This window comes from Chiloscyllium punctatum, chromosome 1 (genome assembly GCF_047496795.1).
Source record: "Chiloscyllium punctatum isolate Juve2018m chromosome 1, sChiPun1.3, whole genome shotgun sequence".
Lineage (NCBI taxonomy): Eukaryota > Metazoa > Chordata > Chondrichthyes > Orectolobiformes > Hemiscylliidae > Chiloscyllium > Chiloscyllium punctatum.
The window spans coordinates 49,336,564-49,357,969 of NC_092739.1; the positions used below are offsets into that span (position 1 = coordinate 49,336,564).

Consider the following 21,406-nt stretch of genomic DNA (forward strand, 5'->3'; position numbering starts at 1 on the left):
TCTTCGGCATGCTGCAGTGTTCCAGTGAATCACAGCACAAACTGGAGGAACAACATCTCCTCTTCAAATTAGGCACTTTACAACCTCCTGGGCTTAATATTGAGTTCAACACCTTTAAATTGTGAACCATTTCTTTCCTTCCTTTTCGCTTGAATTATGTCCTTCCCATCCCCTATCCCACTTATTGTCCTTTCAAATCTGCCAGGAGGTACACCATTGTTCTGACATTCTCACATTCCCATCACTTAACGTAAACTACAGAGGAATCTCCATTATAGGAGGGACACGGATGGGGAGTATTTTGTTCGGTTAATCGAATTCTGGATAATCGAATGCCGGATAACATAGTTTAATCAAACCCCTGGACATTGCGATCTTGTCGGATAAGCTGAGATTCAGATAATCGAATCCTGGATAATTGAGGTTCCTCTGTATTAACATCTTTTCTCCATCAGCACCCTACACCCACTAGCCCCACCACCTGCCTGAACTATAGCATACATGCATACCCTCCACGCTTCACTTCAGCTCTGAGGAAAAGCTATCTAGACTCAAAAAGTTAACTTGCTCTCTCTCCATGGATGCTGTCTGACCCATTATGATGTCCAGCATTTGTTTTCAGAACTAGATGTATGACTGTCAGTAACAATATTTTTCAGTTCTCAGGACTGTGAACGAGAAATGTTTGCATTATGTCAGTATATTGTCAAAGCAGATATTGTTGTGAGATCGTCTGGGTACCATGTGTAACAGTAATTATATACATTAAGAGAATATCAGTGACATACAGGGCTCAATTTTCATCTGGTGCAGAGGCTTTCGGTGGTGTATGAATGACCATATTTAGTCTCTTTTTGGAGGAAATTCAGTTTTGCTCTGCATTCCCAACTCTGCACCAATTTCCTCTGGCCACTTTATGGGTCGTGAGTATTAGTGGGCGGCATGGTGGCACAGTGGTTAGCACTGCTGCCTCACAGTGCCAGAGACCGGGGTTCAATTCCCGACTCAGGCGACTGACTGTTTGGAGTTTGCACGTTCTCCCCGTGTCTGCGTGGGTTTCCTCCGGGTGCTCTGGTTTCCTCCCACAGTCACAAAGATGTGCAGGTCAGGTGAATTGGCCATGCTAAATTGCCCGTAGTGTTAGGTAAAGGGGTAAATGTTGGGGAATGGGTGGGTTGCGCTTCGGCGGGTCAGTGTGGACTTGTGGGGCCAAAGGGCCTGTTTCCACACTGTAAGTAATCTAATCTAAATGTAAAAAGGACACCAACCTGCCCTTGCTGAGTGGGTTCCCCATTTAAATGGTGGACAAAAAGTGGATTTTCTCCACATTTATTTGGTGGGGTGGGTCCTTGGAAGCCCATTTAAAACATGTCAGGCTTGAGAATTCATGAAGAAAATGGAAATCAGTTGAGGGTGTCTGAAGCATGCTTAAAGGTATGTGAAATGGGGGTCATGTTGCTGCTGTACAAGACATTGATTGGGCCACTTTTGGAATACTGTGTGCAGTTCTGGTCTCCCTCCTATCATAAAGGTGTTGTGAAACTTGAAAGGGTTCAAAAACTATTTACAAGGATGTTGGCAGGGTTGGGGGGTTTGAGCTATAAGGAGAGGCTGAACAGGCTGGGGCTGTTTTCCCTGGAGCTTCAGAGGCTGAGAGGTGACCTTATAGAGGTTTATAAAATCATGAGGGGCCTGGATAGCATAAATAGACAAAGTATTTGCCCTGGGGTGGGGGAGTCCAGAACTAGAGGGCATAGGTTTAGGGTGAGAGGGAAAAGATATAATAGGGACCTAAGGGGCAACTTCTCCACCCAGAGGGTGGTACATGTATGGAATGAGCTGCCAGAGGAAGTGGTGGAGGGGAGTACAGTTGCAACATTTAAAAGGCATTTGGATGGGTATATGAATAGGAAGGGTTGGGAAGGATCTGGGCCAACTGCTGGCAAAACGGACTAGATTAGGTTAGGATATCTGTTTGGCATGGATGAGTTGGATGATAGGGCCTGTTTCCAAGCTATTCATCTCTATTTCTCTGCGACTCAATGATTTCAAAAACCTTTAAATGTCACTTTTACTTACTGTATTACAATGTAGATATGTTGTTAATGCTAGTGATTCATCATGGGGATTTATCCTTTTAAGATGAGTTTACTCTTACATTGATCAGTGTTATGCATTTGTTGTCATGCATTACAGTGTTCTTCCAATGACGGGGGGAGAGACAGAGAGAGAGCGGGCACTGGAATGCCCTATCAATTGGTGCTATTATCTTCTCTGGTGTGGCTGAATTTTTCTGACTGATTCTAAATGCAAATGGTTTTGACACTTTGAAAAAATATCTACTCTTGTAAAAATCTAACCACATTTGATTGACAGACAATCTGCTTTGATATTGAAATGAGCATGTTTCACCCTTTTCTTTGTAGTGAGCAGCCTATTGTTTTAACAGCAATAGTCATGATCAGTTATTTAGTTGAGTTTGAAGTACTATGAGCTTCTGTACAGTCGGTGTTATAGAGTCATGGAGTCATAGAGATGTACAGTACAGAAACAGACTCTTTGATCCAACTTGTCCACGCTGACCAGATGTCCTAATCTAATCTAGTTCCATTTTCCAGCACTTGACCCATATCCCTATAAACCCTTCCGATTCATATCGGGCAAAAGCCCTTCATCAGGCTTTTCCTGATGAAGGGCTTTTGCCCGAAACGTCGATTTCGCTGCTCGTTGGATGCTGCCTGAACTGCTGTGCTCTTCCAGCACCACTAATCCAGAATCTGGTTTTCAGCATCTGCAGTCATTGTTTTTACCTTCCTATTCATATACCCATCCAGATGCCTTCTAAATGTTGCAATTGTACCAGCCTTAACCACTTCCTGTGGCAGCTCATTCCATACACGCACCACCCTCTCCGTGAAAAGGTTGCCCCTTAGGTGCCTTTTATGTCATTCCCCTCTCACTCTAAACCTATGCCCTCTGGTTCTGGACTCCCCCACCCCAGGGAAAAGACCTTGCCTATTTATCCTACCCATGCCACTCACAATTTTATAAACTTCTATGAAGTCACCACTCTGCGTTCAGCACTTTAGGGAAAACAGCCCCAGCCTGTTCAGCCTCTCCCTGTAGCTCAAATCCTCTAACCCAAGCAATATCCTTGTAGATCTTTTCTGAACCCTATCAAGTTTCACAACATCTTTCTGACAGGAAGGAGACCAGAATTGTACGCAGTATTCCAAATGTGGCCTAACTTAACATCCTGTACAGCCGCAACATGACCTCCTAACTCCTGCACTCAATACTCTGACCAATAAAGGAAAGCATACCAAACGCCTTCTTCACTATCCTATCCACCTGCGACTCTACTTTCAAGGAGCTACAAACCTGCATTCCAAGGTCTCTTTGTTCAGCAACACTCTCTAGGACCTTATCATTAAGTGTATAGGTCCTGCTCTGGTTTGTTTTTCCAAAATGCAGCACCTTGCATTTATTTAAATTAAACTCCATTTGCCACTCCTCAGCCCATTGGCCCATCTGATCAAGATTCCATTGTATTCTGAGGTAAACTTCTTCACTATCCGCTGCACCTCCAATTTTGGTGTTATCTGCAAACTTACAACTGTACCCCTTATGTTCACGTCCAAATCATTTATATAAATGACGAAATGTAGTGGATCCAGCACTGATCCTTGTGGTACTCCACTGGTCACAGGCCTCCAGTCTAAAAATAACCCTTCAGTCTTCTACCTTCAAGCCGTCCTGTATCCTAATAGCTAGTTTTCCCTAGTTAACCTTGCTAACCAGTCTTCCAGAGAACGACGATCGTTGCTGAACATGCCCAAACAATGCAGATTTGTATTCAGCAGAATCAATGGAATGATGAACTACAAGTCAGGTGCAGTAATGGCCAAACTGTACATTGTTCTTATCAGAATATATCTTCAATGTAGTGTTCATATTCAAGTACTGGAGGCAGTGCCATGAACAGCCTAAGGCTAATTCCTAATCCAGAGGTCTGAGTCAAGATGAACTTGGAAAGTAGGCACATGAAATGTGATTTTATGAAGAAACTGTTATAGCTATGGAAAAAATAAATCTGAAAACATACTTTAAACTTGAAAGCAAGACAAAGTGCCACAAATTAAAATAAATAAAAGGTATATTTGGGATTGTGAGCAGGACATCGTTCACATTAGTAGTGATCTGTGTGTGGATGCATCCAGTTGAAGTAGTGGAGGGAATTACCCTGGAAACATCCATCACTCACTTAAATGGCAGGTAGATGAACGAAAGAGAGCCAAATGACCTTCCCCAGCTGTAAGTGTCTCAAGAAAAGGAGATGGGGAATGTACAGTAGGGAGTATTTAAAAGAGAGGTCAACATTTCTGAAATAAAGATGTAAAATTTGTCAGAGTTGGTCGGCCCTAATAAAGGGCCCCACCTAAACTGTGAACCTATTTTCTGTAAAGGATGTTGAATGATTTTCTGCACGTTGACAGAATTTAATTTTATTTCATATTTTCAGTATGTGTTTGAATAGTGTGTTTCCAAAGAAGGAAAATTGAAAGTCTCTTTTAAGAGAATTATAACTGCATAATTTGGTATTTTTCAACAGATTTCTCAACTTTGAATTTCCCTGCACAGTCATTGAGATACTCCAGTTTGCCTATTTAACTGAACTGGCCATTTGCTTAATTTGTTTTCCCTTGGATAGCTTGCACTTTGTTCAGAATAAAATAGTGTTGAAGAGAGAGTTTTCCTTTTGTATATACTAGTAAGAGATTCCAGATGCTCAGACATTAATGTTTGTGCTTAGTTGCCAAATACCATGTTTAATAATGAAACAGGATATTTGCTTATAACCAAGTTTAACAGGAATGATGTAATGTAATTAATATTAATACTGTTTATTAGCACCTAATTTCCCCTGAATATCTGTAACTGACTTAAGAAATATTGCTTAATAACCGTTACTTCACATTGCTGGTTAGACAATGAAACATAGGCACAAGGATACTGTTGCAGACACTGTTAAATTCCAGCAATAGTAATGTGCTCTGGAATTAGCTGCGTCTTTAGCCAAGCTGTTCCAGTGCAGCTACAATGCTGGCATCCACGTGGCAATGTGAAACATTGCCCAGGTATTTACAGTCCACAAAAAGTAGGACAAATCCAACCTGACCAACTCTTGCCCACTAGTCTACTCTTGATCATCAGCAAAGTGATACAAGGGGTCATTGACATTGCTATCAAATGTGGTACACACTCAAGAATAATCTGCTCACTGATGCCCGGCTTGGGTTTCCCCAGGCCCACACACTCAGTCCTAACCTCGTTACATGGTTCAACATGGACAAGAGTGCTGATTTCCAGTGTTATGCCGTGAGTGAATGCCATTGACATCGAAGCAACATTGACTGAATGTGGCCTCAAGAAGCCCGAGAAAAACTGGAGTCAACAGGAATTGAGGAAAAGCTGTCCACAGTAATCCAAGATGGAGGATGGGTAAAAATTGTGACAGTAGGAGCTGCTCCTTTTTTTTTGAAGTATTTTCGGTATTGGAGGTGGTTTCCTCAAATTCCAGGAGCAGCAGTTACTGTTTATATGCTGTTGTGTTGTTTTGGAACTTGGGAGAAAAAAAATCAAAACATCAGTACTTTTAAAATGGAGAAGGACAGACAAAAGGCAGTGACACATGGTCACTGAAGGAGAGAGAGAAAGAAATCTACATTGCTAAACTGACGCAACAGTGAATCTGTGCAGTTACTGTCTTCGTTGTTTGAATTTATGTATCTCTAGACATTGAAGTGCATTTAGGAAAACTTAACAAACAGCGAAATTCACAGTTGACCTTGGCGGAACCTGTGTGGGAGACTCACAGCACAGGAACAGATAAGTGTATAGTTTTGAAGAGTTGCCATGCTGTAAATCTACAATAGTGAGTAAAATGAGTCCTTTCTTGATTATATGTTTTATTGAGATCTGTCTCTTGATTAAATTTTAAAAATATAAGCTATAAGTAGTAAGTTAGCCTGGAACAGTAATTTTAGAGCAATAAGACAGTGCTATTTTCTGGGACTGTAGATTGTGAAGGAGCAAAGAAGGCCTTTAGTAGAGTGATATGCTCTTTTCAGATGTTGCTGAGGATTATGTCTGCAGGAAATGTCTTTGGTTGCGAATCCTCTCAGATCGAATAAATCTGTTGGAGTGACAGTCAGAGACAATGAAGAATTTATAAGAGCAAGGGGGTGTGATGGATGGCAGTTATAGGAAGGGAGAAAAGCTGCTGATGTAGTCAGGTAGATGGGCTAACTCCAGCAAAAGGTAGGAGGGGTAGGCAGGTAGTGCAGGGGTCTTCTGTGGCTATCCCCATTTCAAACAAGTATGCTGTTTTGGAAAATGTAGGGGGTGATGGGCTCTCGGGGGAATGTAGCACGAACAGCCAAGTTTCTGCTATCGAGACAGGCTCTAATATAATGAGGGGTGCGTGGGGTTCCAAGCGATCGATTGTGATAGGGGCCTTTCTAGTCAGTGGCACAGACAGACGTTTCTGTGACTAGCAGCGAAAAATCAGAATGGTGTGTCGCCTCCCTGATGCCAGGATCAAGGATATCTCAGAGAGGGTGCAGAACGTTCTCAAAGGGGAGACTGACCAGCAGGATGTCATTGTACACATTGAAGCCAATGACGTAGGAAGGGAAAAGGATAAGATTCTGAAGGGAGAGTATAGAAAGTTAGGCAGGAATTTAAAAAGGAGGTCTTCAAGTGTAGTAATTCTTGGATTATTCCCGGTGCTACAAGGTAGTGAGGGTAGGAATAGGAGGATAGAGCAGATGAATGTGTGGCTGAAGAGCTGGTGCATGGAAGATGGGTTCACATTTTTGGATCATTGGAATCATTGTACAGAAGTCACCTGTACAAGAAGGATGAATTGCACCTAAAGGGGTCTAATATACTGGCTGGGAGATTTGCTAGAGCTGGTCGGAAGGATTTAAACTAGTAAGATGGTGGGGTGGGACCCAGGGAAATAGTGAGGAAAGAAATCAATCTGAGACTGGTACAGTTGAGAAAAGGAGCGAGTCAAACAGTCAGGGCAGGCAGGGACATAGCAGAGAACAAAGTAGGACTGATAATCTGCATATACAGGAAGTCCTTGGTCTACAAACGAGTTCCGTTCTTAAGGCTGTATGTAAGTCAAATTTATATGTAAGTTGGAACAGTTACGTACGGTTCACATCTGACATCAAATGTTTGTCTTAGTATATATTTTACCTAAAACAGTAAAGAAACATTCTTAAACTGTTTGGATAGAAAAGAAAAGATAATGATGAAAGGTTAACACTTACCCTTGTTCCGATCGATGTTTTGCATACTGGAATTACAATTAAGATGACTTTATTAATTGAATGATGGTCATGGTGTTGGAGAGGATGGGCCAGGTGCTGAAGTCAATTCCTTAAACCAAACATCAAGGGTGGCTTGAACAGACCTTTTCTTTTTCTCATTATAAATGGTCTTGTAGCAGCTGAGTCCATCGGTAACTATCCAGTAAACTTTGGTGAACCTCTCTGTATTATGATCTTACTTCTCTAACTTTGTCATCCCTGTTTCAATGAGATGAAAGGCTTCAACTAACGCATTCTTCAAAAACCTCTTGAGTTCTAGGGTTTCTAGGTCCGAGCCTCCTTCCTCAAATGTTATCATCTGCTGCTCCAGCTCCATAAGGTCCTCATTGGTCAGTTCTTCAGCATGGGATTCAAGCAAATCTAAAACATCATCTTCATTGATGTCTAACTGCAATAGATTGTTAGCAATGTCGACCACAGCTTGCCTGGCTTCAGCAATGTCCTTACCTCTAAACTCTGTACAACTGTCTACGAATTGGGGGCACAATTTATTCCATACTCCTTTCATGTTGGTGTTCTTCACTTCCTCTCATGAATCTGCAAAGTTTTTGATGCCATTGTGGACATTGTAATTCCTCCAGGACTTCTTTAGGGTCATTGCATCATCTTGGGTAGCCCTGACTGCTTGTGAGAAGGTCTGGCGTAAATAGTAAGCCTTAAAGGAAGCTATGATTCCCTGACCCATTGGCTGAAGTAGTGATGTAGTGTTGGGCAGTAAAAAGCTGACCTTTACATTTGGGGTGAAGGTTATGTAAAGTGCTTGGATGTCTGGGGGCATTGTCAAGCACAAGGAGAATTTTGAAAGGAATCTGCTTGGCCAAGCAATAACATTCAGCAGCAGGAACAAAACAAATTCAGGACCCAGTCATCAAAGAGAGCTTTTGTTACCCAACCCTTTGTGTTTGCCTTCCAAATAACAGGAAGAGATGCCTTGATAATTCGCCTAAGTGCCTTCGGATTTAAGGAGCGATACACAAGCATTGGCTTAAACTTGCAATCCCTGGATGCGTTACCACCAAGCAATAACGTTAGCCTATCCTTGGATGCCTTTTGCCCTGGAGCAGCTTTCTCCTCTTTTGAAATGTATGTTCTTTTTAGGCATTTTTTTTCCAAAATAAGCCGGTCTCGTCTATGTTAAATGTTTGCTCAGGCATCTCATAACCTCCCTCCTCAATAATTTTATGAAACATTTCAGGAAACTCTCTTGCAGCACTTACTGCTTCACCTTGTACTTTAATATTGTGTAAATTTACCCTCCCTTTGAAATGGGTGAACCAACCCTTACTCGCAACAAATTCTTCATCACAAGCACCTTCACTTGCTGCAAGTGCAGCTTTTAAATCACTGAAAAGGCTTTGACCCTTTTCTTGCACTAAACCAAGGATAATAGGAATATTATGCTGACTTTGATCCTCTAACCAAATTACCAATAGCCTTTCCATTTTGATAATTAAACCACTGCATTGCTTAGTGATAATTGTCACTTTCATTGGGACAGAAATGCTCCATTCTTCTCCCCTTGTCCTTTATAATTATCCCTATGGTTGACCAACTGTAGCCTAACGCTTTTTCGATGTTTGTTGATGCTTCACCTGTCTCTGATTGCTTATTATTTCCACTTTCCTTTCGATTGTGATCGTTTTCCTTTTCTTCGATGCATCACCGTTTGCGTCAGATTTACGCTTTGAAACTATGGTCACCAGGGAAAACACACAACTTAAAATGGTGAAGACGGCAGGCCAACGATCTGCTAAAAACGTGTAGTCTTTTGCGGACTACTGTACAGACAGGTACTGTACAGTAGTCCACCCGTTCGTTAGCACGAACCATTGTTTGTAACTCAGATAATAGGCTTCAATGGGGTCAGTTCGTAAGTATGGGCGTTCAGAAGTCAGGCATTCATAACTTGAGGACTTCCTGTACTTCAATACAAGAGGTCTAACAGGTAAGGCAGGTGAACTCAGGGCGTGGTTGGGAACATGTGACTCGGATGTCATAGCAGTTACAGAAATGTGGTTCAGGGATGGACAAGACTAGCAGCTTAATGTTCCAGGATACAAATGCTATAGGAAGGACACAAAGTGGGGGAGGGGGGTGGGTGTGTGCAAGAGAGGAGGGGGAGTGGTGTTTTTGATAAGGGATAGCATTACAGCTGTATTTAGGGAGGATGTTCCTGGAAATATATCCAGGGAAGTTATTTGGATGGAACTGAGAAATAAGAAAGGGTTGATCACTTTATTGAGATTGTGTTATAGACCCCCTAATAGTCAGTGGGAAATTGAGAAACAGAGTTCTAGGGAGATTTCAGTTATCTGTAAGAATAATAGGGTTGTTATGTTAGGGGATTTTAACTTGCTAAACACAGACTGGGACTGCCATAATGTTAAGGGTTTAAATGGAGAAGAATTTGTTAAGTGTACACAAGAAAATTTTCTGATTCAGTATGTGGATGTACCAACTAGAGAAGGTGCAAAACATGATCTACTATTGGAAAATAAGACAGGGCAAGTGACTGAGATGTCGCTTTGGGGCCAGCAATCATAATTCTATTAATTTTAAACTGGTGATGGAAAAAGATAGGCGGATCTAATAGTTGAAGTTCTAAATTGGAGAAAGGCTAATTTTGACTTCATTAGGCAAGAACTTTCAAAAACTAATTGGGTGCAGATGTTCGCAGGTAAAGGGACGGCTGGAAAATGGGAATCCTTCAGAAATTAGCTAACAAGAGTCCAGAGACAGTAAATTCCTGTTAAGATGTAGGGAATGCTAGATGACTTGAGAAACTGAGGTTTTGGTTCAGAAAGCGAAGGAAGCATATGTCAGGTATAGACAGGAGAGATCGAGAGAATCCTTAGAAGAATGTAACGGCAGTATGAGTATACTTAAGAGCGAAATCAGGAGGGCAAAAAGGGGATGTGTGATAGCTATGGCAAAAAGGCTTAAGGATAATCCAAAAGGTTTTTACAAATACATTAAGGACAAAAGGGTATCTAGGGACAGAACAGGGCCCCTGAAAGATCAGCAAGGCCACCTGTACTTGGAGCTGCAGGAGAAGAGGAGATATTAAATGTGTATGTTGCATCAGTGTTTACTGTGGAAGATATAGAAAGGTGACATCTTGAAAAATGTCCATATTACAGAAGAGGTGGTACTGGATGTCTTGAAGTGCATCAAAATGAATAAATTCCCAGGACCTGATAAGGTGTACCCTAGAACCCTGTGGAAAGCTAGGGAAGTGTTTGTTGGGCCCCTTACTGAGATATTTGCATCATTAATAGTCACAGGATTTACATGTATGTGGAAAGGCAAGGACTTTTCAGGGATAGTCAGCATGGTTTTGTGCATGGGAAATCATATCTCATGAACTTGATTGAGTTTTTTGAAGAAGTAACAAAGAGGATTGATGAGGGAAGAGCAGTGGACGTGATCTATATGGACTTCAGTAAGGCGTTTGACAAGGTTCCTTATGGGAGACTGGTTAGCAAAGTTAGATCTTTTGGAATACAAGGAGAACCATGTAGCCATTTGGATACAGAACTGTCTCGTAGGTAGAAGACAGAGAGTGGTGGTGTACGGTTGTTTTTAAGACTGGAGGCCTGTGACCAGTGGAGTGCCACAAGGATCGATGCTGGGTCCACTACCTTTTGTCAATTATATAATGATTTGAATGTGAACATAGGAGGTATAGTTAATAAGTTTGCAGATGATACCAAAATTGGAGGTGAAGTGGACAGCGAAGAAGGTTACCTAAGATTACAACGGGATCTTGATCAGATGGACCAGTGGAGTGAGGAGTGGCAGATGGAGTTTAATTTAGATAAATGTGAGGTGCTGCATTTTGGAAAAGCAAGTCATAACAGAACTTATACACGTAGTGGTCCTAGGGAGTGTTGCTGAATAAAGAGATCTTGAAAGTAGAGTTGCAGGTAGATAGGCTAATGAAGGAGGCGTTTGGTATGCTTTCCTTTATTAGTCAGAGGATTGAGTATAGGAGTACAGAATGTTAGTTCGGCCACTTTTGGAATATTATGTGCAATTCTGGTCTTCTTCCTTTTGGAAAGATGTTGTGAAACTTGAAAGGGTTCAGAAAAGACTTACAAGGATGTTGCCAGTGTTGGAGGATTTGAGCTATAGGGAGAGGCTGAATAGGGTGGGACTGTTTTCCCTACAGCATTGGAGGCTGAGGGGTGACCTTGTGGAGGTTTATAAAATCATGACGGGCATGGATGGGCTAAATAGACAAAGTCTTTTCCCTGGGGTGGGGGAGGGGGGGGAGTCCAAAGCTAGAGGGCATAGGTTTAGAGTGAGAGTGGAAAGACATAAAAGAGACCTAAGGGGCAACTTTTTCTCACAGAATGTGGTGCGTGTATGGAATGAGCTGCCAGAGGATGTGGTGGAGCCTGGTACAATTGCAGCATCTAAAAGGATCTGGATGGATACATGAATAGAAAGGGTTTAGACGGAAATTGGTCAAATGCTGGCAGGTGGGACTAGATTAGGTTAGGACATCTGGTTGGTATGGACGAGTTGGACCGAAGGGTCTATTTCCGTGCTGTACATCTCTATGACTCTATGACACTGGTTGGAGTTATATCTAGCTAACAGGAAGGTGATTGCAGTTGCTGGACGTCAGTCATCTCAGTCCATGGACATTACTGCAGGAGTTTCTCAGTGGTAGCATCTTGGAGCCAACCATCATCTTGCTGCCGCACCTAAGACCTTCAATCTACGATAAGGTCAGAAGTGGAGAGGTTTGGTGATGATACCACAATATTCAATACAGTCGTAACTTCTCAGTTACTGAAACAGACAATATCTTCATACAGCAGGATCTGAACAACAGTTAGCTTTGAGTGGAAGTAACATGCATGAGACAAATGCAAGACAATGACCATCTTCAGCAAAAGAGAATCTAACCATCTCTGCTTGACATTGAATGACAATGCCATGGCTGAATACCCAGCTGTTAACATCTTGGGATTATTATTCGCCAGGAACTGAACTGGACCAACCATACAAACACCGTTGCTCCAAAGGCAGGTCAGAGGCCTAGAATTTTGTCACACATAATTCAACGTCTGATTCCCCGAGGCCTGTCCAACATCTATAAGGGCAAAAGACAGGTGTGTGGTGGAATACTTTCCACTTAAATGGATGAGAGCAGCTCTCCAAAAACAATCAAAAGTCTTGAGGCTGTCCAAGACAAAACAATTCACTTGTTTAGTATCTACCCTATGTAGGTTTTCAATAGTGCCAATAATGTGTGCCGTCGATGAGATGTGCAACAGTAGCTCACAAAGATGCCATCGATAGGGCCTTCCAAACTAGTGACCTTCACTACCCAGACCTCAAGAGAAGTAGTTGCTTTGGGTTAAAATTGTGGGTGTGAACAGTACCCCCTTCACTCCCCACCCCATGTGCTGCAGTAGTTCAAGAAGGCAGCTCACCATCAATTAGGAATGAGAATAAATACCTGCCTAGATAGTAGTGCACTCAATTTCAAGTTTTTTTCAAAAAATTACTTATGCTCAGGCAAAGTACATCTGATTAAATCAGAGCAATCTAGTTATACTTTGCTTCTGAACATGTATTTGTGATGTAACTTATTTGGGAATGTATTTTAAATATTATCCAGTCTGTATACAAATAGGTAAATTATAATTTCAAGTCAATAACATTTTTGTGCAATGACTAAATCTCCCAAATTCCACAAAGTAGAAAATAGGAATTTTAAATAGCCAGGAGATTAATTGTTTGTTTAATTGTATAATTCCAATTAACATCTGCATGTTAAAGGGATTTTGCAATTGTTCTGTTCCATGAAATTCAGGAGTCATCATAATGTGCCAGCATGGGTATACACGTAATTAGAAAAGGGAATGGGAATGTGCTATCACATTTTCATCATAACACACAGTGATGTTTCAGTGCAAATATCTAACTATTAAATGTTAGACTGAATTCAGTACATCAGCCTAATGTACATACTTTTATTGTGGTTTTAATAATTGATAGGTTAGGTTTATTGTCAAAAAAAGCAAAGAACTACAGATGCTGGAAATCAGAAACAATAACAAATCAATGGAAAAAACACGGCAGGTCTAGCAGCAGATATAGAGAGAAAGCTGAATAACTTTTAGGGAATGCTCCTATTTTCAGATGGCTAACGGAAGTACTGTAATGCTGTGTTCAGATCATATTTAGCTGTTGTTAAATGAAGAGGAACTGAATTTATAGAAAGTTTTAACTATCGATGCTGGAAATGATGAAGTAGTATAGATCATAATGACAAGATTTGTGGTTTTAGGGATTGATGGACATGTACAGATGCCAATCATACCTGATTTTTATTATTTCATATTTAGTTTCTCTTTGCAGAAGAAAGACATATTCAGATTTTGCAAAGAAATGAGTTCTAGCATTTATAGCAAATTCATCAGCAGCATTACTCCTTGTCTTTTCAGCTGAAAAATATGCACATTTCTCAGTGTAGCATTGTTTACATTGTTATATTCATGTAATTTATAGGATGGGTTTCCTTCTGCTGAAGAGGCATATAACTTCTTCACCTTCAATTTTGATCCTGAACCTGAAGAGGCAGAAGAAAAGTCAAAAAAGCAAAAACGAGTTGGAGCACCTAAAAAGATCGACCATGAAGAAGAATCTGAGGGTGACTGGGATGAAGAGGAGTCAACTATCAGAACAGAAGCGGAGGAAGAAGAAGAGGGAGAGGTAAACAAAGTACAGTAGCATCTCAAAGGGAGTATAAGTTGTCCATCCTTTCTGCAATCTAAATCCATGATTGTACCAAGACAAGTTTTATGCAGCTTCATGGTAATACTGTATCTTTTATTCTGCTTCCATTTACTGCAATTTTTTTTTCCCGGGTACGTTTTCCAATAGCTAAACATGCCAAGAAATGAATAGGCTGCACAAAATGAAGTTTGCTGACAATGATCTTTTTTCTCTTACTTTTACGTGACAACTTAAAAGGGGAGGAAGAGATTTTAAAATAGCAATTAGAGCGGTCTCTATTTGTATCTTGTTAACTGTCCTCAATTGGAGCAACTATTGGGTGACAACAAACTGGCCAGGGCTGTGATGTATGAGGTAATGATTGTGAAAGGGTTAATGTGGGAGACTGAATTAAGCCCCATGCAATCTGATAACAAATGGTTTTGGGTGGGGAAGAAAGGAGTTTTGTAGGAGATCCTGATGGATTCAGATGAAACATCATTGTCTGCTGATTGACTTAGTTTTTTTTGTGTTGAATTAGACAATGTAACATGTCAAAATTGCTATCATGCAATAAACAACATAATGTTAAGACAATTTCCTCTTCTCATTAAGACTCACTCGTGGTTCATCTTCGACCACTGATAAAGCATAGCAGGTCAGGTAGCATCCAAGGAGCAGGCAAATCGATGTTTTGGGCATAAACCCTTCATCAGGAATGAGCCTATGCTGGAAAGGTCGACTCTCCTGCTCCTCGGATGCTGCCTGACCGGCTGTGCTTTTCTAATGCCGCAGTTTTCGACTCTGATCTCCAACATCTGCACTCCTCACTTTCTTCCACCACTGATGATCAATTTAGCACTTAGACTCACTCTACTGATTTAGAATATTTTGATAAGCTTCTGTTGCAGTTCTGCGTGTTTCCTTTGACCATTTAGCTATTCCTCCTTGTTACAGTGCCCCATCACAGGCTGACCAACTTGTTTCCAATTTATTTCACAAGAGTAGAAAGGAGGATTGGGCTTTTGGGGCCAGGAGGTGTGTGTTCAAGTAGTCTGGAGGTGTGCCAATACATGCCCAAAAAGTCTAGTTGGGTGGATGACACCAGAATGACACCAACAGCGTGGGTTCACTTGCTGCCCTGGCTGAGTTGGCATAAGGGACTCTCCTTTGCAACCTCTCCTCTTGCCTGAGCCATGGTGACCTTCAGATTAAATCACCACCAGTCGTCTCTCTAATGAGGGAGCAGTCCTACCTTTAACTTCTATCAAAGGTATCATGTAACTGTATTTTAGGACTACAAGTTGCTTTTATCAAGGAAGTCATGCAAGATGAAAATTTGTTTTCCAGCTGATGCGTACAATGGCAGAACTAGAATCAGCTTATGAATCAGGATAGCACAGGAAGCAAAGGTAGTTGACTCCATGTAAGTCAGTTACATTTTTTTTTAATCACTGCAAAGAATGACTTTATTTTGATCCAGAGATGAGAAACAACTGGGATGCAAAATTATTCAAAAAGAATTTTAGGAAGCAACATAGCGGTTTTAATTATAGATGATAACTATCAAATATGTAGCTTGATTAAAATATTTTGATGCTGCTGTGTAGCTAAGTTAACTTCAATAATGTAGTTCTGACACTGTGAATTCTATCACGAACCAGATACATAGAGCACAGAAAGTACAGCAAATGAACAGACCCTTCAGCCAACCATAACTGCGCTAACCAAGATGCTCTGTTAAACTAATTACATCTACCTGCACATAGTCTGCATATCTCTATTCCCTGTTTGTGTCTGTCAAAATACCTCCTAAACATTGCTATCTCCTCCTTCAGCAGTGTGTTACGGACACCTACCTCTGTGTGGAAAAAAAAACTTGCCTCACACATCTCCTTTAAACTCCCCCTCTCACTTTAAAACTGTGCCCACTAGTATTTGACATTTCCAACCTAGGAAAAAAACTCCCAAGTAATCCACCCTACCATGTCTCTCATAATTTTATGTAGTTATATCAGGTTATTCCTCAGCATCCAAAGCTCGAGCAAAAACAATCCAGGTTTGGCAAACCTCTCCTTGTCGCTACTACACTCCAAAGCCACACCCTTTCTATAGTATGGCAACCAGAGCTGCACACAGTACTCCAAATGTAGACCAACTAAAATTTATAAGTTAATGTTACATAAATGATAATGTAATATGGATGAATGAATTAGTTTTATTGTCACGTGCGCTGAGTACAGTGAAAAGTTTGTAGTGTTGCCGCTTATGGGGCTATCTTAGGTAGAAGATACCTAGGTACAAATTCTTAAGTGTTTGGTACAAAATTGAAAGAATAATGAATAAAAGTCCATCAGAGTAGAAGTTTCTTTAAAGAAAGTACTGAAATTACAGTCCTTTTCACCAAGTCTGTGCCAGCAGTGAGTGTCCAGACCATACAGGGCTTCAAAACGTGAGGCCTTGCCTCCCTATGATGGTCTGTGATAGGGGACTCTCCTCCCTGCGATTGTCTCCGATCGGGGACTCCCCTCCCTGCGATAGCCCCCAGTTTGGGACTCGCCTCCCGCACTAACCTCCATTTCCCTCTGAGTAAGCTTTATTTAAAAAGTACAAGAAAAAAGAATGTGATAAAATTGTTTTTCTACTTTTTGGTATTTTATTTTTTAATTTTACTCTGACGAAATATGACAAGTGCTGTCATGAACAGGGTAACTGTCAAAAATGTAGATGTACTTTGTGTATGGATTTCCAAATACTTAAATGACTGATCAGAAAGTGGTTTCTGAATTTCTGAAAATGTTCTGTGACTAAATTGAGATCCTTGTCAACAACAGTAAAGGAAAAAATTACCTTGTGATTGTCACCCTTGTGAAGAAAGTACAGGGAACCTCAATTATCTGACCGTGATGGGTGGGCACTATTTCGTTCGGATAATTGATTATTCTCTTAATTAATTAATTAACTGCCTTTCCTCTGGGGCTTGGAATTTTTAAAGTCTGCTCCCTATTCAAGAGACTGCAGCAGCAAACAGCATGCGAGACCCCACCCCCCAACCCCGTGCAACACCATCCCCCTGCCCCGTGCAACCCCAGCCCCATGCAACACTGCCTCCAACCCCGTCCAACACCGCCCCGCCCCCAACTCTGCTCCCCTGCCCCCAACCCCGTGCAACAGCGCTGCCGCCCCTAACCCCTGTCCAACACTGCGCCCCCACTCCCCAATATCGTCCAGCACCGCCCGCCCCCTGACCCTGTACACACCTGCTCCCTCTCCGGGGCAGCTGGACTGGATACCAGCAACAAGACTGCTGCAGTTTCCTCTATGGGGTCATTCTCCAAATAGCGTGCACACTCTTGCTCTCTCGCGCGCTCTCTCTCTCACTCACTCACACACACACACAAACACACACACACCTTTTTAGTGCAACTTTTTGACAGGTTCCACATTTGCCCTGTACAGGACAATGACACACCTCTAAAGAACTCCAGGGAAAGTATGGTGAGAGAGAGGGCGGGAGGTCAGTCATTTGGAGATGATGCCCTTTTAATCGCTGTAGACAAAAGATGCGATCACTGTTGGAAACAGGTCTTTAATGTAATGTTTCCATCGCGACCTTGAGATCTCCTTTGGATAATCCAATTTTCGGATAATCAAGGTTCCTCTGTATGTCCCAGTCTTTGGATTTGATTTGCACTTCACTAAATCTCATCTACTGTATCTGCTGCTCACAATGCGGTCTCTTCTACATTGAGGAGACGAAATGCAGACTGGGTGACTGTTTTGCAGGACACTTGCATTCTGTCTGCAGAAATGAGCCCAAACCTCCTGTTGCCTGTCACTTCCATTATGTTCCTTGGCCAACATCTCTGTCTCAGGTTTGCTGCAGTGATCCAGTGAAGCTCAGTGTAAGCTGGAAGAGCAGCATCTCGTTTTCCGCTTGGGAATCCTGCAGCCTTCTGGATTCAACATTGAGTTCAATAATCATAGGGCCTGGACACCTTCTCACATGTCCTTCCCCTAACCCCCAAACACCAGAACCTGTCATCACATGGGCTGCTACGACAAACTACCCATTGTCAGTCGCTAATAGTCCCCATTAGCAACTGTTGATTCTCCCAGGCTGACCATTACATGTTCCTTTTTTTTGGACCTGACTGTGTTTCTCCCTCCCTGAGCTCCACCTCCACCTATTGCTCACTCTCTTTCACCGCCTGCCCTCCAACCCATCTTCAGCATGTATACCAACCTTTGCCGTGTTAAAATCAGTTCTAATGAAGGGTCACTGGACCCAAAGCATTAATTTGGCTTTCCGTCCACAGATGCTGCCAGCTTTTTCAGCAATTTCTGTTTTTGCTTCTGATTGCCAGCATCTACAGTTCTTTTTCTTTTTGTGAAATCACCCATTTTTACACACAGGCCACAATTCGTATTTCACTTGTGAAAAATAGGAATTCTGTGTTTTATGGTAAAATTGAGGGAAACTATCTAAAACTGCAGTAAAACCATTGCTATAGTTCAGAGCTAAACAACTGGAAACAAATGATCATATAAGGAAGACATAGCAACACAACTAATGATGTTTGGAACATTTAGCTTCAGAGATGGGCCAGGTTGAATGCAAAGTTGGACTTGTTGGAGAAAACACTTTTTAAGATACAGATTAGCTTTCAACCCTGAACATTTTTCACTGCTATCAATATTACAGAGACTTCAGGTTGCAAAAATCAGCAAGGTTTGTGAGACAACCCAAGCAATCAATCAGCAAATTTAACAGTATGCCCAGATAAAAACTCATTGACAACTAATGTAACTCAGGGTACAACACAGTTTGCTGAGCAAATAGCCCTGAAACATTTAAGACTGTTATAGATGGCAAGGTAATTCAGAAGGTGAAAGTTCAAAAAGCAAACTTTATTTTCTTGTGTTCCCAAGAAGAATTCGTGCCAATGAGAGAGATCATGCCAAACAAGAAATAATCCTCAAATTGCTGATTTAGGAAGTGAGCATAGCTGTTTCACTTGTGATTAAAATCGCAGAGAGATAATCATAACAAATTAATCAACAGATTGAAGTTAAAAGTGTACACACTCCTGCACAAATTTGCCAGCAGATTAAGAATAAAAATTTACTGATACCGTTTGAATACTTGGTACATACAACTCCAATGAAGCCACCACTGAAAAGGGATAACTAACATAAAAAGATTCAGAACATGGTCAAAAAGAAATTACTTGATCTGGTGATCCAGGATATTGCAAAAAAAAAGGTTTGTTTCACAGAGCAGCCATCCTCCAAAAAGGGAATTCATGGGATTACAGATGCTCCAATTATTGCAATTAAGCAATTGTCTGTTTTAGTTGAAACTACATCCTCCGTGAAGGAAATCAAAGGGATTAAATAAGCACAGTTATACACCTCACATTTTCAAGAATAGAATCCTAATCAACTGTTTTGAAGCTAGAGACGTGCCACTCTTAGTATGTTTACAGGGACTTAATTTTGGGAGAACAGCGAGTCCTTCAACCATCACAGTTTATGAAGTCAGCCACTTGGGGCTAGATGGCTAAAATAGAAATGGAAACAAGCTTGGGGAAAACATATCCAAAGATTAAGAGTCTATGCTGAGGGGTACCTTAAGCATCATGTACTACAATGCTGTCATATGGACTTGGTGGGAAGACCGTTCAGGATCTTGAGGACAAAGAAATTCTGCCTAAGTCTTCATCATAGTCTCTGTAATAATGTTTATATGACCAGCTTAAATTGTACATAAAAACTATCATGCAATACGATATATTTTAATACCTCTTCTCATTAGACGATCTTTCTTTGTGTGTGGGCATTACCAGACCAAGCAGGCCCTGTAGCTCTCTAAGGAAATTCAGCAAATCTACCAGGCAACTTTCATAGCACAATGAGCAGTGGGTGAGGTTTTATTTATCAAAACATTCCAAAGAGTTTGCAACATTTATTGATATGTTTCTAGATTGTTCGCTGGAGAAAGAGAGAGATACTTTTAGAAGTCAGTTTTTGGAGTTTCTTTGTTTCATTGTTGTTATCTCTCCTATTTCACTTGCTACTTTCTTCCTTACTGAAGGCAGTGGCTCATCACGGAGTACGATTAATCGATAGCCTTTTAATACCACATCTAACTAAACATCCACTTTATGTAAGCACTGTGGTTCTTATTGGTCTAAACCTTTCCAATAACAGTCAATAGGTGACAATAAAATAACTGAAGAATTTGTTCTTAGTCTATTACTACTTCTTTGGACTTCTTCAGATTGACTTCCTCAGTGCTGTATTAAGCAGAGTGATTACTTTGGATTAATTATGGGAGTTAGGACATTGATTTGCTTACCCTACCCTGCATTCTTCACAACATGATCTCAATTATTTGAAAATTAATGGTCTTGTAATGAAAGAAAGCATATCCAAGGCACTTCAGGCATTTCTCCAGTTGACCAGTCCAGAATGCACTTGGTAAAACAATGTCACACTGTCTCTTGCCAGCATTCTTTAAATGCATGCGTGGCATCGAAGGACCTAAGGAGAGAGGAAAAACAAAAGATGTTTGGAGATAGATTTTGTTTCAAGCAAAAAATAACATTTTCTACTATTTTCCAAGTTATATAGCATTAAGTTTTTTGAGCCAGATTAAGATGTACTTAGAACCCCATTTCAGTGTATTTTCTTTGAAAGAGACAGCTCTTTATAAAGTATTATTACAAAAAACATCCCAAAGTTGTTTCAGAGGGAGTGTCTTATCTATAACTAAGAAGTGTTTGTTGCGTCCTGTTTTGTGAATAAATTATGAAACTATTGATGTATTTGGCAAGAATAATGCAACATATGTGTAAATGAAGATTGAATTCAAAACAGTGAAAAATAACGTACAAATTTGTGGTAACTAAGCAAGATGGAAGTATATTAAACATTCAGTATTTAGAAATTGTTACTTTTTTTGCAAATATTTCTTGGAATGTAAAATAATACCTTGTCTCTTGGTTGTTGTAGGAAGAGGATCAACCACTTGTAAAAGATAACATGGATAATGAGGATGACTATCTCTTCATAATTGACCAGACTGCTCGTGATTTTCTTGTAATAAGGGCTCCTGATTATGAAAGCTACTATAGTCGACAACAGAAGGATAAAAAGGTCCTTTTTACTCCCAGCATTCTTACAGGTAATGTATTTTGAAGTATAGCTTCTGGCATGTATTGATGGTGGTCTACAGAAAGCATGACTGATTAAATTTTGGAGCT

General features: G+C 40.9%; 1 protein-coding gene across 5 annotated transcripts in view; it reads left to right on the forward strand.

The window, feature by feature from the left end:
* Positions 1–21,406, forward strand: part of cc2d2a (coiled-coil and C2 domain containing 2A) — a 204,254-nt gene that overhangs the window by 58,557 nt on the left and 124,291 nt on the right. For 4 of the 5 annotated variants that reach the window (XM_072556139.1, XM_072556318.1, XM_072556227.1 and 1 more), the window contains exons 10-11: positions 13,932–14,135; positions 21,156–21,327. In XM_072556139.1, coding sequence (XP_072412240.1) covers positions 13,932–14,135; positions 21,156–21,327 — 376 coding nt within the window. Of the gene's footprint in view, positions 1–13,931; positions 14,136–15,503; positions 15,565–21,155; positions 21,328–21,406 lie in introns of those variants that run through there. The other variant, XM_072556494.1, reaches the window with a different exon arrangement.